Here is an 18,746-nt window from a genome sequence, read left to right on the forward strand (position 1 = left end):
GCCAGGTGCTGCCGGCAGAGGATTCCCTTTGTCTGCTAGCACAGTGATCCAAGAGGCTTTCCCCACCCTGCATCAGGAAATAAGGGTATTGGCAAACTGAGTCCCCGTGGTGGACTTCCTCCATTCTGCATGGCCCCAGGAAAATGTAGCACCTTTTATACACTAATAAGGACTGTGTTACTGGTAAAGTGGTAGCTTAATCTTTGGTAATACGCAACAAAGACGGTGTTGCTTTCATTTTAGTGGGGCTGCTCCCTATGCAGTAAATTATGTTACAGGGATCTTTTTTAGATGCTCAGAGAAGGTTTATGTATCAAAGAGAATGCATTAATTAACAATAATTAATATTCTTTTTGATTTTTACGTTGGCCTACTGGTGGGTGTGTATATGGGGAAGAAGATGGGTGTTGGGTTCTTTTAATGATATAAGTACATGGGATATTTTAAAGAAAAAAATTGTGGTGAAAGCATTAGTTAGCTTTCCAGAAATGCAGGAGGATATGTATGCAACCAGATGTTAGAAGTAACAATTGATTTCATGGTCACTGTGCATGAATTCTTTCTAGCCTTGTGTATATCCTGATAATCGGATGGCTTACAGTATAGATACAAAGTTTGTTTTGTTTTTATTTTGAAAGGCCTACGGTATGCAGCCTTTTTCCCAGACAGCAGCAAAAAACAAGGTGAACAATTTTTGCACTATGTGGTTTTGAACTCTGTCATATTTTCTATTACGTTTCTGTCTTCCATTAGGATAGCTTAGTTTACTATATTAACCACCACCATCATCCATATCACTTCCAATTCTGAGTTTAGTCTGCATTATGTATGTATGTAGTTTGATGATTTTTTTCTCTCTCTTGGGGGCTGGAAGTGGTTACTCACATGTTACAGTTCAAGATGTTGTTACAATGGTTGCCCTTTAATCAGTCATTTTCGGAGTGGCTGATGACACCTGGTGGTGTATTCTGTAAATGCAGACTTAACCGTGTGTGCAGCTGGTGGAGAGTTTGACCTGTCCTATCCCGAGCACTGACAGTCAAGAGTCTGAGCTGTTTAAATGAATCTGATCTCCTGCACGAAAAAGAAATGTGTTGGGAGCACATTCTCCTCTCGTTCAAACTTATGTAAACTGAGAGAAATAATAGCATTTCATTACTGTTGGAGCAAAATTAATGCCTCTGACCTTGCTCTTGAACTCAAAAGGGCAGTTGTTCACAAGAACTATGTACCTTTTTTATTGCCTTTATTTTAACTTTTCAATTCTGTTGCACAAATAAATGTTTTCTATATACTTATGCACTAAATATACTGCATTAAACTAAAAATCTTTTCTGTTAAAAATGTGGGTGATAATATTTAGAAATAATGATGTTTTCAAAACTTTACAGTGTGAATACTGAAGGAAGCTTCTTCTGGTGTTTTATTTAATGTCATGGTTTCTGGCTTGACTGTATGATTTTTCTTGCCAGCAAATATATTTCCGTCTGTTTATGAAATTCTGCATCTCTTTGCCAGCATATTTCCTAACAATGGAATATCTGGAATATACCAATAAGCAACTACTATGAATAAAAATTAAGAATACTGGAATCCTGATTCTGTCAGTAGCTGGGACCTACTGGGGTCCTCTCAGTTTGATTTTTATTTGGGCAGATCTTTACTCAAAACTGATTCTTTTTCTTGCTTAATTGGCTCTTTATTACCGTCTGTTTGTTTGTTTGTTTGTTTGTTTCACAAAGAAGATGTATTACAGTTAATATGAAAGAAGCATAAAGCAATACTTTATTCTGATTTTTTTTCAGTCTACAAGCAAATCAAGTACATCAACAATGCAGTATCTTTAGTTGTTTCTGAAATATTGTAATGAAAGGACTGCCAAAGTTCACTGTCACTGGATTTTGTAGTGAAAGGGAATGAAGGGGAAAGATTTTGTGGAGCAAAAATGTGTTCTTTATAGCCAAATTTTATGGTATTATTATTTTTGTCTGAGATACACAGAATTGGCAAGTAAAATTAAATGAGGAGAAACGATAGAAGAGTCAAGTTACACTGTTACTCTGAACAACAAAGGAGGGCAAAGTTCTGAGTTCAGAAATCATTGGTTAAAGGTTATTTGGGTTTTGTTTTTTGTTTGTTTTTTTTTTCACCTAAACGTACTGCCCCAGCAGTGCAACATTCATGGTGTATAAGCTTTAGTGTAGGCAAGCTCGGTTGTGGCTCTCCCTAAATCTCTGGTCAGATGAACTATATGCGCAACACAGCTGCTCTTTAGCATAAGGGACTGGAAGTGCCACTTTTGTGTAGCACATCTTACGCTGCTCCTTTAAGGAGGCCTCTCACACAAGGACATGCATGACTGTAGTTCCCAGGCATGGGAAAATGAGAATCAGACAAATGCCAGTTCTGGCAGCTGGTGGGAATTGCTAACTCCACTTTTACAATATCATGTTAAAAATAGCTTCATCAGATTTTTATCAAAATAATTTATTGAAGAATAAGAGTAATTTTTTTCAGAGATCTGAACCCATTGAAAAGTGACACTTGACATGAAAAGGTATTGGGAGTTTTATCTGAGATATGACAGCTATTTTGCCTTCTAAGTATAGGGAAAAGTGTTGCATTTCAGATAACAAACATAAAGATTGAACGATGGCCACTGGCAATTCTGCTTGGTTTTAGTGCGCTAGATTCCTAGAGCAAAATCAGCCTCTAAATTATACTCATGCTGCTCTCATTTACTTCAGCAAAGCTTGTGCACATGTTTCAAAGGTCAGAATTTGGCCATTGGGGCTGAATTTTCAGGGAAGAGTGTATTAAAGACATCTGTGCATCAGCAGAACCATATCCTTTATCCTCTGTAGAATATTTCAGGAATAAGCCTTGTGCTATTGGGCACTGCAAGTGAAACATTTTCTATTTTTTTAATTGCATTGGGATTGCTTAGCAGAAGCATTTCGTGCAGTAGTAGGTTCATGATTTCATTTATTTCTTGTAACTCAATATTTTGATGCTGATAGGTTGTCAGTTTTAAGCGAGTAAAGACTGGAAGGGACCACCCTTGAGAAAATTACAGTTGAAAATATAATGTAACAATCAAAACAAGAGGAAATAGTCCCAGGAAATAGGTATGGTCTGTTGAGGTGCGCAAACTTTTGTTTGTAGTCTAATACAGAGAGAACAAGTAGTGTTTTACATGAAGGTAGAAAACAAACCCACTTTTCATTGTGGACAGACCTCATATTCTAAATTGTTACCAATCAGACACTTGAAAAAAGTAAAACTTGGCATTCTTATTCTATTGGAGTTAGTGTGTATTAAATTGATGAAGATCTTTAAGCATGTAGGTTTTCCCCTGTTTTTTAAACATTATACACTTCTTAAAATGTTTATAATGTCTAATTGCTGCTGGATTTCAAGACATATCAATTTTGTTCTTAGTTCCTGCAGATTTTGACAAAATGTCATACCAAAATATTTTGTATTTTTTGTAGGACTGGGAGACAGAAAATCATGACTGGTATTGTTTTGAATGCCATTTGCCTGGAGAGGTGTTGATATGTGACCTGTGTTTTCGTGTGTATCATTCCAAGTGTTTGTCTGATGAGTTCAGGCTTAGAGACAGCAGTAGTCACTGGCAGTGCCCAGTTTGCAGGGTGAGTACCTACGAGATTTCATGTGCTGCTTAGAGGATTGATATTCGTTAATAGATTCATTAAGGTATCCAGATGGTCTGGCCAGGTCAATGGATAAAGAACTGAATATTGAAATGATGGTACATAACTAGAGCATCTATACAGAGATACCAAAATATGGTTCATGTAGCAGATGGTCATTTTTGAAGACTCCAGCAAGTTTTGCTAATACATTTGAACACACAGTATACTGTGTGGGAATGTGTGTACGTCTGTATGCCACGTGTGAATGCAGTATATTGTGAAATTTTCAACATGAGTAAGCAAATTGCTGTATAAGATGCTACTGTCTTTACTTAACATCATTTTAATGAATCATAATGTAACTTTTTTGTATTTTGATGAATGCATTTTTAATATTTTATTGGAATTATATTTTACATTACAAAGCCACAGTCTTGTTACTGATAAGGGCAGTATAAAAAAATATGGGGTGAAATCCTGCTTCTGGTTTACATTTGTGGATTCTGTTGGTGCCAAAAAGGCTAATATGGATTTCAGTCATAGCAACCTATCTATATTGCTTTTTCTTTAAAATTGTTATTCTGATGAGTATGGTAGGGAGACAGGAAAGAGTATTTTTTATCCATAGTTTTGAAGAATGAGCAGGTGTGTTGCCTACATGTCATTAGAAGACTAAACATTCTAGTCAGGATGGTGCTTCCTGGTACCTGGCCTTGAGTCAGCCAGGTACTTTTCTTTACAGTTGTCATCTCCGCATCACCTCCCCTAGTGGAGCACATTCCTAGGCTTCCTTAAATGGAGGGAATAATACACATGAGTGTTTAAGATCAAATTATTGGTATAGAATGGTGTAAAATTGCCAGTTGCACTCTACTTTGGATTGCTGGATGAAGAAATTCCCATGCTAAAAGCTTTGGTCTAGATGTAGAGCAGCAGACCGGCCTTCAGATGATCTGTGCTGCAAGGAATGTAAGGGTTCAGGCACTTCATAGTACAGAATAGTGGTTTTTGAAAACAAATAGATTGTTTTGTTTCAAAACAGCACTTTCTAACTGATGTTACCTTAGAACTGATTGTAAAAATTCTGTTGCCTCAGACTGGGAGTTCTCAGGGTTTAGGGAACTAGCAAGAAAATCGAACCTGCCCAAGAAGGTGTAAAGGAATGAGAAAGAAGTAGTGGCAGGAAACAAACCAGTCAAGAATAAGGACATGTACGATAAGAACATGCACAATAAGTTCAGGTACTATATCTCTCCATATTGAATTATCAGCATTTAATTTAGCTACTCAATATTGCCACTGTTGAGAATAAAGAATGACCATATATAGGGGAATTGGTTTCAGATTTTAAATAAATCTCTTTAATAATTGTTGGCTTTTATAATAAGTATTATTGATTGTTATAAATAGTTAAAATTAGGTAAACTGGATCCAGTCTACCAGTAATTTTCGGTGACACCAGAGTAGTGAATGCAAATGGTTTTAGCCACCTTGTACATGAGGTGGCTTGTAAAATATCTTATAACATAGCTATGGTCAGAGCAGAAATGCTGTATAATTGCATGAAATATGCACAGATACATAGGATGGTCAGCTTTGAGAACAGTTTCGACTTTCATCTTGGAGCCTTAAAATCCTTGACAATAACAATGGCAAGGACATTAAACAAATGTTTACCTTGATAAAAATCAGACCATGTGCACTGTGTCTGTCTTCCCGTTTTTGTTGCAGAAAGACTAAGGAGAAATTTGGGGGGGGGGGGGGGGGAGAGGGGGAAAGGAGGGGCTCTTAAATACTTCGAGCCCCAAAGATCTTTGGCTTGCTCAGTGCCTCAGATGATGATCAGCCTGGTTTTGTGAATAATGGCACCTTGAATGCCATGGCATCCTTTTTCCACTGTACTAGAAGCTTTTATTTTCTTTGTAATTAATCCAAATCACTTCAAGCCCTAATTCTGAAAACTTGGACTAATGCTTTCACAGACCCTGGAAGTAAAGGAAGCATGGGAGTTAATGTCCTTGTGTCAGGCTTCGGTATTCTTCCACTACTTTCTCCCCATCTTCTTAGGAAAGGACTGCTCTAATTTAATTTTAAAAGCAAGAGAGGCCTATATTCAACAAAACTATGGTAATTTGAAGAGCCATGGCTGATGTCCAGAGGATGTAACAGAGCTTAACTATCTAGCATAAGGGTAATAGGATTTACTTTGCATTATCAGCAGCAAATGTGTACATTCAAGAAAAGTAATAGCTAGGACAAAGAGATGCATATATTTTCATACTTTATTCTTGAAAATGGACATAGCACTTTTCACCTAGGGATTTCAAAGTTCTTTGCAAAGGTGAAGTTAAGGTATGTTTGAAACCTAATATATTGGGAGAAATAATGCAGGACCACATCATTCTTATGTAAAGATTGCTTTCTGTAATGCTGCCAAGGTCAGCAAGCCTTTGGATTATTCATTTCGCAATTGCTGGTTGTACTAGTTCAATCAACCTGTGCAGCTTTATCTTGCACACTTGACTACTCAGAAACGTTTTATAAAGGACATTGCCAAGGATTTGTTAATAACTTTAAAATATTTTTGCTCCCTTAATGTTTATAACAATCCCTTGCAAACCTTACTCTGAACTCTGCCTCCCTGCTGGTGGTTTTACTCCACTGAATCCATAAGTAAGAGTGTCCAGTTCCTGCCTTTTTTTTTTTTTTTACTTGATGGTACCAATCTGTATATTTTGTACCCATAATTCTCAGCAGGAGTCAAGAGTCAAACAAAGTTCAATTCAAACCACATTGCAGTGATTGAAAATTTTCCCTGGCTGCTGACTAATCATTGTCTTAAGTGAAATAAATTGGTATTATCAGCAAAATTCCTGGTAGACAGGTCACAAGAGAAAGACTCAATATTGAATTAACTTAGAGGTTACATTCCCCACTACTGGAATGGTCCGTTCAAGGTAGGGTTAGTCAACTCAATCTATGTAGGAGACTTGTACATTTATTGCTACTCTTTGGTTAGATAAAAGGAGGAAATTAATTTTCTCCAGCTGTTAATTTAGCACCTAAAAACTACAGAAAGTACTGCAAAAATGCTAGTATTTGGGGGGGCAGGGATATAAAAGTCTGAATAGGAAAATATTGATCACATATAGGAGTAAACAATATTTCTCATTGAAAAAAAAATCAGATTTTAAAATAATTTTATAGAAAGACAAATTTATGCATGGTGATGTATTGTTTGTCCCAGAAGAGTAGATTTTAATTTGTGAAACAAAAAGAAAGCATTATCCGTATGGTTTCACTTGACTCCTAAAGTTTTTGCAATCATCTGATCAGAGATTGATCTTTCATGCATGTACTTTTCAAGAAATTATAACCAATTTACCTATCATAGTGGGTATTCCAATACTTCTGATTTTTATAAATAAGAGAGCAAAGTAAACTATAGAACTTAAGATATTAAATGCTGTGCTGCTCAGTATTCTATAAATAGGCTATTTCTGAGTTCTGGTGCTTGTACTAAGCATTTCATAGAGTACATAGAAATACACCATCATGCAGTTCACAATCAACTTTAGACATAATTTGACAAGTGAGAATGACAAACAGTAGAAAGTTAGAAGCACAAAAAGATGAAGGTTACTTAAGTAACTCAAGTGCTTAGATCGGCGGGTTTTAGGTACTAGCTGTCAGTCAGCATGGTTAATGTAGAGTACAGAAAAGAAAGAACATAGCTTTACTGACTTTTCTTATGGTGTGTTTTGGTAGGAGTTAGATAGCCTTATGATGAAACATATTCTGTAAACAGGATTTGGCACAATCTCACAAATAATAGCCACGGATTGGTGGGTGAAGAGAAGTTCCAGTATAGGCTTAATATTAGCACCACATGGCTCAGTGTGCAGAGTGCATACCTCAGGAGGTGTTAGTCATTGGCAGGTCACTTCTGTTCACCTTTCAGCTGCATGCACCCGTGAATAAGTCAGGGAGCCATCAGAACTGGGCACTGCATAGGGTGTATTTAAAAAGTGTAAAGGAGTTTGTCCACAGCAATGACAAAACTGGGAAACCTCAACTTAGAGCCTCCTACCACTTTCTCTGTGCACTTAAAAGTGTATTTAATGCATATGATGCTTCATATTCAGAAGGTGCTTAATGCACCATACAAGTACAAAGCAATTTGTGGATTTAGCTGTAACCTTTCCAAAAGCACCTAATGCTTTGTAAAGTCTAGTTTTTAACTCTACGTGGTCCTGAAAGAGGCAAGTCATATGCCATATTCTGCTCAGGCAGATGGTTTTCTGTATGCTGCTTGAGGCATACGGTGCACTGGTTATTCTGAGACACATCCTGTGTGCCTGCATACCTTTCTTAATGGTACAGGAAACCTGAGGACCTGAGGGTTGGAAGTTTCAGAGGGCATCAGAGCAGTAAAGCTTTCCATATGTAGTACCAAATTCCTCTGGAAATTTAAGCCCTAAAAAATCCAAGGACCAGTGGGTAAAGCAAGGAGTTTCTAAACAGCAGTGGTGAATGTATGTTAGACATGCACATAGTTCCCTTCTGCAGATATACCACTGGAAACCTGAATTGCTTATGAAAATGGAACTGGTACCCTAGAAACATGTATCTGTCATTGAGCAGCCTTCACCTAATCCATCACTAAGTGAAGTGAAGCTCTTTGATATGTGTTTACACATGACAGTTAAGAGAGGAAACAAAATAAATTTGTTAATGGATGATTATAGGGAAACAGAAGCTTTTTTACAGGGAGAAAGCTTAATTGAAATGCTTCTAGCTAGACAGAATGCTGGCTGTAACACCTTACATTTCTTAGAGTTGCTCTGTTTTTTTCTCTTCAAATGAAAGATTGCAACAACTGCAGCATGGTGGCCATTGTCACCCTGAGAGTTGAAAGCTACATGCTAACTTGGAGTGCAAAGGATAGTCACTTCCATTGTAAAAGGTGCTACTGAAGGATGGGGTGTTTCCTGGCAGTGTCCCTAGCTGCTGCTAACCTTGTGTGGTTCGTAAAGTCTTGTAGTGAATTCCTGCACCATAAACATGTCCAAATTGCTAAACAAGTCACACCTGCACAATACAATATATTGCTACCCTCTTTAACAGCTAAGGAGTATTATTAATCTGGAATATCGAATATAAACAGAAATGTAAATCCACCCTTCAGGAACCAGCTTCTAGGAAATAGATGTGCTGCAGAGAATAAGGCATATATAAGGTATTTCCTGCACCCATAAGCAAAGAGTTAGGTTGCAGCCTTGGCCTTCCACCTACCATGTCTCATTAATCTTCTACAGGAGGATTGCTATTGTAAGGTTATTACTTCTCTCCTACATTCCCTATGTAAACGCGTATGTCTGACCAAGCCTTTCAATTTATCTTGGTTCAAAGCAGAAAGGCTGCAGATTTCTCTAAAAAAAAATACTCAAAACAGTGTAACTTAGGTATCATCCTTGTTTTAGGTTAACCCCGGTAGGCAGCTAAGCACAACGCAGACTCTCTCACTTCTCCCCAACTCCCAGTGGGACAGAGAAAGAGAAAAGGAAGAGTAAAATCAAGATAACTTCTGGGTCAAGATAAAAATTGTTTAATAAGTTAAGGAAAAAGAGAGAAAGAGAACAAAACAGGTGCTTCAAAGGCAATCACTCATCACCCTCCATAGCTGGACTAATGCCCAGCCAATTCCCAAGCAAAACATGGATAGCCCTCTTAAACCCTCTCTTCTCCCTTTCTGTTGCTGAGCATGACATCATATGGCATGGAATATCACTTTGGTTAGCTCAGGTTATCTCCCAGGTTGTATCTCCTCCCAACCTCTTGCAAACCTCCCAATCTATTCACTGTGGAGGCAGAGTGATAAACAGCAAAGGCCTTGATACTGTGCAAACACTGTTCAGGAAGAGCTAAAATATCAGTGTGTTATCAACAGTGTTTTGGTCACAAATCTGAGCCATACCACCATATGAGCTGTTGTGAAGACAATTAACTTAATCCCAGCCAGACCTAGTACAATCTTATGTTAGGATAATACATCCCACAGATAGGGTATCTACAAGTATAAAGATCCTTAAAATCTTTTGGGGCTGGATTGAATCGTAGCCGACTCCGTGAAAGAAACTTGTAGTTAAAGGCTTGGAGTATGTTAGTAGATCTGACTGTGGGAAAAGATACACAGCGGATGTTTGCACTTCTGTAGATTCACAAGCCACCATCATTGTTTTTGTTTCCCCAAAGTAGGAGATTAAAAGACCTAATTTTTATTTATACTTGCTTATATATCACTCTGGCTAAAAAGGGACCTGAAAATAGGTGTATTTTCTTATGTCAGAGCAATATAGATATTATGTAAATCATATCCCCTATTTTCTTGCTTTAAGTGGCTCTAGGTTGACTTCTCTGAGGACAATATAAGTCTTCAAAATAGAAAGTAGGGGGAGTTTATTAAAAAGTTACACATTTTCCATTATGGCTTTCAAGGAATGTGCGAGTGGTACCTCCTAAAGGGCTAATCTTTGCTGAAAAGTGAATGAAGCAGTTGGATAATAACTCGCTTTCTACAAAGAGTGAGCCACCTTGCCATAAAAAGACATTTTTGCTGGCTCATAGGCTCCAATTCCCCAAATTTATTACCTTTCAATATTTAGTAGATGAACCTGGGAATCAAATTTTGCTTTAAATTAATCAGTGTAGGGAATTGAAGGAAAAGGGGAGAAATTCAAATTTGCCTGAATTGTCAAGTTCATTATATCATTTTCATTGCTGCTTAAGATGATATTAATTGCTGATGTCAATAACGATACAAAGCCAGCTATCTACCCTTTCTCGTGATCTGAAGGATAGGACTGTAAACCATCTATCTCAACACAGTCTCTTACAAACTGTCTTGCCCAGTAGGGCATGAAAAATGGTTCACATGAATGCTGAAATACTTTCAAAGGATGATAAATTGAGAACCATGTCAAAAAAAGAGGTGTCAGTGCAAGTGAGTTTTATTGTGTCCTAATAAATTTCAGTCTTTCAAAATGCTGCGTCATTAGCACTCCAGTGCCTAAAATGACAGCAGTGTTTCGTAATGCATATAATTTAATGCAAATTTGGGTTTGAATTTGCAGCAGCAATGTTGGTTTATGCAAAACTAAATGGGTGAACTGAATTCCAGCAGAATGCACATTCTCACAGCAGACAATGTAAAACATGAATATACAGAAGGTGATTCAGACATACAGTGCAGGGTAAAAGTCTGACTCCTTCCAGAATTTAGAAGGAAGGTCAGGGAACCATTAATATGATGAAAATAGTATTTACAGGCATTGTAAGTATTAGAAAGACCTGGTGCTGGCCCTTTCCACAACAGTGAGTTTTACCCAGCAGTGGTAGTGTCCTGTCTGGAAAAAGCTGTAGTGTTGTTATGCATACTGTAATATCTATATAGGTTCATGACTGAACTGGTACTTCAGCACAGTTTGTAATGATTCTGTGCATAGCGTTAAACAATCAAATAAACAGCTTCATTGGTAGTTCTGTTTACAGTTTTGATTTAAGGAGGAGGTAGTAAGAGAGATGTACAGGTTGCGCACTTGCTGTAGCACAATGGCCAGCCTTTGATTTTTATTGTCCTCAGTGGCTTGCAGGAGGAATATAAGTAAATGAGACACAATCAAGTTCTGTCATTTTTCTTTAGGTGCTAATATGTTAATTCACTTTTGCTGAGTAAATATGTAGAAGTAGTTGCTCTGTACTCAATGAGTCTGACCCCTCTATATGTTCAGAGTTATATATAAAGTAATTCAGTGAAAAATAGCACTCTTCTAGTGATTAGTAATTCATAAGCCTCATACCTCTTTTAGCTACCTATTAGAACATGGATCCTGTTTTTTCTCGTGTTTGCTAAGCAACAGTCATCTGCACAATTATATGGATCTCGCTAAAGACTGTCAAAATTTGAGGATGCAGGATAAGCCGGTTTGGTCCACACAGCATACGGGTCGTGATGTGAGGCATGAGAAGGGGAGAGCTCGGCTTTGCACTCTGTGCATTCAGAGGTGTGAGAAGGAGTAAATGTTTTTTGCAAACGATGTCAGCAGTTAGAAATCACTTCAGGATGATAAAACTCAAACCCATGCTGTTGTTTCACTCTGCTTTTGTTTTGTAGAGCTACTGTAGGCAAGAGCAAGGAGGAGATAGCACTTTTCAGGTAGCTGTTGTAAGGCCATGCATAACTGCACAGGTGCTGTGACCTGGAGCTGGAAAGGCTGGTTTGTAAGAGCATGCTAGGCATTTGCAGAGAGGCACCCTCTCTTTAGCAGCACATTTTCTGTATGCAGTGCTTTCCACTAGCCTGGATTGACTTTGAAGGGTAGGGATAAGTATCTATACTGATCCAAAATGGAGGGGGGTGGGGGTGGAGGGGTGGAACTCTTGATCCTGAAATGCTAAAAAGAAGCAGTTTGTGTTCCAGAATCTGGATTAGATTTCATTAAGGAAGAACCACCAAAAAAAATCAACAACTGCTATGTTTCTCAGGCCCTAAAAAGTGCTCTGAGTTTTTGCTGCCTAGAGCCTATTTGGCTTCCACCTAGACAGTGTTATTTTGCCTAGTAAGCACATAATTAGTAGGTGGTACAGGATATTCTTTTGAAAAGAATTTCTTATTTTAGTGAATATATTAATGTCTTGCTAATCAAAAGACAAATTTTAACCTGCTCCCTAAAATGCCTTTCTTCATCGTTTTATTCTAATTAGACACTTCTTTTACATGAGAGGTTCTGACAATGTGATATGGATACAACTGGAAATAAAACCTGTAATTCTTATGTAGCTGAAGTCCTCAGCTCGGACATAATTCAGAGCAACAAATATAGTTGTTGTGGCATGTTAGTGTTACTGATTTCCCAGAAAAGATTTTCCTTAAAAAGGTTGTGTGACATGTGATTCAAAGTTACCTTTTCAAATAATGTTGTGATGCAAAGAAGATTTCTATTGGATGAATTTTATAGTCAAGTTTAAAATAATAATATGATACTGTTTTTCTTTGACAGAGTATCAAGAAGAAAAACACAAGTAAACAAGAGATGAGCACATACCTACGATTCATAGTCTCTCGTATGAAGGAGCGGGTGAGTCTGAAACAGGGAAGCTTATGGAAGGTTGGGTTGCACTGTACAGGATGTGTTACAGTTGGTTATGTGTGGCTGTGCAGGGTGGAGGGCTACAAGAGGGTGTCATTTTATTTCTCCTGTCATAGGCCTTTTGTATATTTCAGCATATAACTATCAGGTCTCATTGCTCAGATTAGTATCATTCTGGCTGGAGAAGTTTATGCCATGGGCCTGTGAATCCTCTGAAATTGACATTTTTTCAGGTTTTAGGCACATGTCATACTGTGGATCCACAGTTCGGCCTTGTGTATTTCCCACCTGAAATATTCCAAACTATTGCATTTTTTTTTTTAATCTTTGTTTGTTTGTTTGTTCTAGGCAGATTTAAATGCAATAACTTACACTGTCTCATGGTCCTTTCAGGCTATAGATCTAAACAAGAAAGGGAAGGACAACAAACACCCAATGTATAGAAGGCTGGTGCACTCAGCTGTTGACGTTCCTACTATACAGGAGGTAGAGTGACTTGCTTTGTAACTTCCACATGTTTATGGTATCTTTTAACAGTGAAGATAAACCTTAAGGACTAAAGCACTAGTCCTGTTTCATTCTCCTTATGATCAGTATTTCAGTATTGTATCCAGCATTGGATACGGGAGCTTAAAACTTCAAACTTTTCCTTACAAATAAGTAGCCAAGTAAAACCATTTTGAGCAGTGCCTGATTTTCTAACAGAGTATCCTCAATTCCTTTTGTACTACAGTTTTGCGAGGAGCTGTAGGCAGCTGAAATCTTAAGAAAAAGTAGCCTTTATCTAAGTCACTGAATACAGTATTGAGTGCCTATGTTTGCATATCTGGCCCAATGTTTATGACCATGTTCCCATTTTAGTCATTATGCCCTTGTGTAGGTGTCAACTTCATAAACATCTACATGATTCATAAAGAACAATCCTTTTGTTTATCACGAAAACCCAAAACTCACTCAAAACATCTGTTTTGCATTAATTGTTCCAAAAATAAAGTACTAGTAAATATGTTGTCCTTTTTTTCTGAACTAAAGGTCTGATCATGACTCATGTAAGTCAACTACACATGACCAAAATGAACAGCATATTTATCTTTATTCACTGCTGCAACTGGATTACTATGTAGTGCTGTTGTACATCTTGCCCTCTAAACCACAGATGTGAAAAGCCTTTGCTTTATTACTGTTACTGAAACACATGGATAAAGAGTAGGATCACTGACAATTTTGGAGACCAACAGTACTGGCTGGCTTAAAGTACAGGCAACACTAGGTGAGCCTGAAAATAGGTCAGGCCTTCCTTTCACTGTGTCACCTTCACCTGCTTCCAAAGAAGGTCTTTTGGCCGTGATAGCATCCTAGAAGCTGATGATGTTATGTTTGATGATTGGAATTCTCATAGGTGTTCTTGACAGAGCACAACTGAAAATGCTGCATTCCTTATCAGATGAAGGAACATACTAGGAAAATGACCTGCATGATTCCATGTAGGCATAAGTTAGGAGTTGTTAGGAGTTTGTTAAGAGTTTGAAGGACTAAGACAATCAGCTTTCATCACAAAAAGCGCTGACTGTCAAGTGAAGAATAAATGCAGTCAGACTTGTTCTGAAACTAGCTGGTATTCTAAGACATGAAAGCCTTCACCTCAGGGAATGTATTTTAATTTGAAGAAGAGTTCTGGATCACACCTTATGGTCAAGCTGGCCCAGGTTCACCATGTTACAACCAAGAGAATTGCTTTATAAACTTAGTCAAGTATTAGAGCATCTATTTTACTTCTGGCTATTGCATAAAGGGACCAATGCAGCCAGTGTTCAGGTACTAACAAACCATGTCAGAGTTCTAAGTATTCCTTCTGTGTGCAGGAAAGGCAGTGTCTGATCTGTGTTGCATAATGCAGATTTCTGTGAAAGCTTCTCTGCGTAAAAATGGGTACAGGACTTTAACAGTTTTCTTCACAGTCCTATGTTTTCTTTTGTGTAGAAAGTAAATGAAGGAAAGTACAGGAGTTATGAGGAGTTCAAAGCAGATGCTCAGCTGCTTCTACACAACACAGTGATTTTCTATGGAGGTAAAGTACTACATTAACTGCTTACTTTATGTGATCCTTCTTTATCTGTAGGAAACTCACAAGTTGGGGATTGAATTTGGTATTAGATAAGTGTGGATGAAGTAATTTGAGGGCCCTTAAAAATCAAAGCAAGCTGCAAGAGGACTTTGCAGGGTCTTTTCTGGCCCACTCACTACGCAATTATTTTCATACTCTCTGCCTAAAGCTGTTAGTGGGAATTTGCACCTTTGCCATCCTGTTTCTTCTGCAGCCTAAGTCATAAGTCTGTTTATACTGCAGATTTCTGCCAGTAGACTTACACTGTTCTAAGCTAAAAAGAGGTTTGAACTCTTATGTGCTGTGTCAGCAGAAATATGTACTATGGACACACTATAGATACACTATAGTAAGATCCTCACGTCAGTGATGAGGGCTCAGAGCAAGCTTGCTACACTGAACTTCAGGAGAGCAGACTTGGCCTCTTCAGGCTCTACGTGGTAAAGTACCATGGGATAAAACCCTGGAGGGAAGAGGGGCCCAAGAAAGCTGGTTAATATGCAAGGATCACCTCATCCGAGCTCAGGATGGATGCATCTCAACAAAGAGGACATCAGGCAAAAACTCCATGAGGCCTGTGTGGATGAACAAGGGGCTCCAGGACAAACTCAAACACAAAAAGGAAGCCTACAGAGGATGGAAGCAAGGACAGGTAGCCTGGGAGGAATACTGAGAAATTGTCTGAGCCACCCAGAATCAGGTTAGGAAAGCTGAATTTCTGATAGAATTAAATCTGGCCAGGGACATCAGAGGCAACGAGTAAAGCTTCTGTAGGTATGTCAGTGATAAAAGGAAGAGTAGGGAAAGTGTGGGCCCTTTCTGGAAGGAAACAGGAGACCTGGTTACCTGGGATATGGAGAAGACTGAGGTACTTTTTTGCCTTGGTCTTCACTTGCAAGTGCTCCTCCCACCCTGCCCAAGTTGCAGAAAGCAAAGGCAGGGACTGGGAGAATGAAGAACTGTAGGAAAAGATGAGAACATCTAAGGAACATGAAGGTGCACAAGCCCATGGGACCTGATGAGATGCATCGGTGAGTTTAGATTGGATATTAGGAAGAAATTCTTCACTATGAAGATGGTGAGGCACTGGGCAGAGGTTGCCCCGAGGAGTTGTGGATGCCCCATTCCTGGCAGTGTTCAAGGCCGGGCTGGATGAGGCTTTGAGCAATGTAGTCTAGTGGAAGATGTCCCTGCCTGTGGCAGGGCTTGGAACTGGGTGATCTTTAAAGTCCCTTCCAACCCAAACCATTCTATGATTCTGTGGTTCTGTTTTTCACTTGTGGACCATATCTGCCATATTGTGACAGAAAATACAGCTACCTCCACACTAGAGGTATCCTGCTGCTGCATTGTGTGGAGATACAGGCATTAGAGAAGCTGTTAGTTACTGGGAAGGTAAAAAGTGGCTGATGGGACAATCTGGTTGGAAGTGGAAAAACAGTTCCACCGCGTCCAGAAGCTATAGCCAGATGTAACAGATGCCATCATTTCAGGAAGGATGTGGTTCCTCCCTGCAGACACAGCCCACATTCAGGAAAACTGGGAGGAGAGTGGAACCAGTCTATTTGCAGCATCAGAAGATCTGCAGTGTCATTGTAGGAAGGGGTGGGAATATACTAATAGGAAAAGAAACAGGTGTAAAGGGAAACAGTCTGTGAAGCATTAATCTGAGCAGAAATGCTTATGTGATTGTACCTGTGTTACTCCCAAGTAGTGAGAGAGCCATGTTTTAGGACAATTGCAGCATGTCATTGAGATGCTAGGAGAGAAAGAAATTGGATCCTTATTAAGAGCAGCCCTGTGTCCCTGCTGCTGCTTCTCAGATGTGTACTTGTATTGTTGAATTTAAAAGCTCCCAATGGTATTTCTGCATATAAATATGAAACAGAAAACAAACACAAAACTGATTGTTACAAAATTTTAAATAGAAGGGTTATCCAAGTAACTAAATTATGGTTTGTATTCTCAAGCCAGACAATTATAGCATGAAAATCATAGCAATAACAGCTGCAAATCTTTGTGAGCACTGTGATCATACTGTGATTGTTCATACCCTTTATTTTTAATTTATAGCGGATAGTGAACAAGCTGATATAGCAAGGATGCTTTACAAAGACACATGTCATGAAGTAAGTAGTACCAAGATGTAGACAAAATACTTTTCATTTCAGAACCTAAGAAAATTATTATTCATATTGCAAAAGTTAAAATGCTCTGAAGTTTATTATAAATTTTCCCTTAACTTTCTAACAGCTGATTCAGTATTCCTCTTTTTTTCTTTTTTTTCCAATTAGACTATCATATGGAATATACCAGTAATCAAATCTTAGATTTGAAAATAATCTAGTAATATATAGTTGTGTTAGAAATAATTGTACTTGCTAATATGAATTGAACCTGAGGTGAGATTCCTACCAAATTCTGTTATTGGCATTGAAACATTTCTCATCATTCAGAGGAGACCAAAAAATAAAGCTGGGGAGCTCTCTCACTTTCTCCATTTCTAGAGTTAAATTACTTCTTTCAGAATGTACTTTAAATATTTGATGAATTTAAAGAACTATTTTTTGCATTTTAGATATAATAAATCATTAAGACATGAATTGGTCTCCTCCCACTGCTTTATTTCTCTGAAACATGAATAAGATTTCTGCAGCTTGTCTTTCACCCAGCTCACCTCAGTTTCACACCTCTAGTTTGCACAGACAGAAGAAACTCAACTAAATCAGCAAGCAGGGCTGAAAACTTTTACTACATAAGAGAGAGGGATACTACTGAAGTTGCATAAAAAGGATTTTTTGGGGCTTATTTACCTTATTTTTTTGTTTTTCAGCTGGATGAGCTGCAGCTTTGCAAGAACTGTTTCTATTTGTCAAATGCGCGACCTGACAATTGGTTCTGCTATCCTTGTGTATGTTGCTGACACAGATTTTGATTTGTTTGCTTTTTGGTATAAAAGCTTGTAGTTTTGGTATCATTAATGCATTGACTATTCCATTTAAGTGGGCTTGTTTCAAAAGCATGGTTAAGAGTCTGTAAGCCTAGATATTTTACACAAGTGAAATGTTGATTGAACTTCAAAGCTGTAACAATATAGGTTATGAAACTTGGTTATCAGCCAGTTACAACAGTTTCACAAGAAAATAAGGAGCTGACAGAAATAAAACTTTACTCCTGGATGAAGCTATTAAGACAAGTTTAATGTTGGGGCTGCGTAAGATCTCTGTTTTCAATAGACAGTTACACCCTTTTCAGAGTGTATTTTTTTTACTTTGATCGAAGTAATACATTTAACAGGGAAATATGCACCGTGAGAAGATAAAAATGAAAATAACACTAGACATAAACAGCAACCATATTCTTAAAATACTAGCATAGTATTATAGCAAAATATTTGTGGGAGATATCAATATAATACTTCATATACAATAATAAATACAACATTTTTTCCAGATACCTAATCATGAGCTGGTTTGGGCCAAAATGAAAGGCTTTGGGTTTTGGCCAGCCAAAGTCATGCAAAAAGAGGACAATCAAGTTGATGTTCGCTTTTTTGGCCATCACCACCAAAGGTAATTTATTAATTCCATGTGCTGCTTTTTACAAACAATACTCAAAAGAATTTATCTCATCTATCATGTAGTAAGTCCTGGCTCTGCTAGTTGCCAACATTAGAAAGACTGAATACTCTGCCATAATTGTTTCAGAAAATCTAAAACTCAGTCTAACACATCTGAAGTTGCCAAATGGCTCTGAGATTCTCTTTCCAGATTTGCCATAGGGATGTTACTTAATACCATTTTAATTAAAGCAAGCAAGCGAACTTCAACTGCT

The 18,746-nt window shown here is 38.0% G+C and overlaps 1 protein-coding gene across 5 annotated transcripts in view; it reads left to right on the forward strand.

Moving 5' to 3' along the window:
- ZMYND11 (zinc finger MYND-type containing 11) overlaps positions 1-18,746 on the forward strand; it is a 109,347-nt gene that overhangs the window by 76,457 nt on the left and 14,144 nt on the right. For 3 of the 5 annotated variants that reach the window (XM_061468018.1, XM_061468021.1, XM_061468019.1), the window contains 8 exons: positions 639-683; positions 3,495-3,656; positions 12,719-12,796; positions 13,202-13,294; positions 14,789-14,876; positions 16,986-17,041; positions 17,746-17,823; positions 18,366-18,484. In XM_061468018.1, the coding sequence (XP_061324002.1) occupies positions 639-683; positions 3,495-3,656; positions 12,719-12,796; positions 13,202-13,294; positions 14,789-14,876; positions 16,986-17,041; positions 17,746-17,823; positions 18,366-18,484 (719 nt within the window). The remainder of the gene's footprint in view (positions 1-638; positions 684-3,494; positions 3,657-12,718; positions 12,797-13,201; positions 13,295-14,788; positions 14,877-16,985; positions 17,042-17,745; positions 17,824-18,365; positions 18,485-18,746) is intronic. The other 2 variants (XM_061468020.1, XM_061468022.1) reach the window with 2 other exon arrangements.

The sequence above is a fragment of the Pezoporus flaviventris genome, unplaced genomic scaffold (assembly GCF_033815535.1).
Source record: "Pezoporus flaviventris isolate CSIRO_AGI_PZ_B2104156 unplaced genomic scaffold, CSIRO_AGI_Pfla_v1 ptg000047l, whole genome shotgun sequence".
NCBI lineage: Eukaryota > Metazoa > Chordata > Aves > Psittaciformes > Psittacidae > Pezoporus > Pezoporus flaviventris.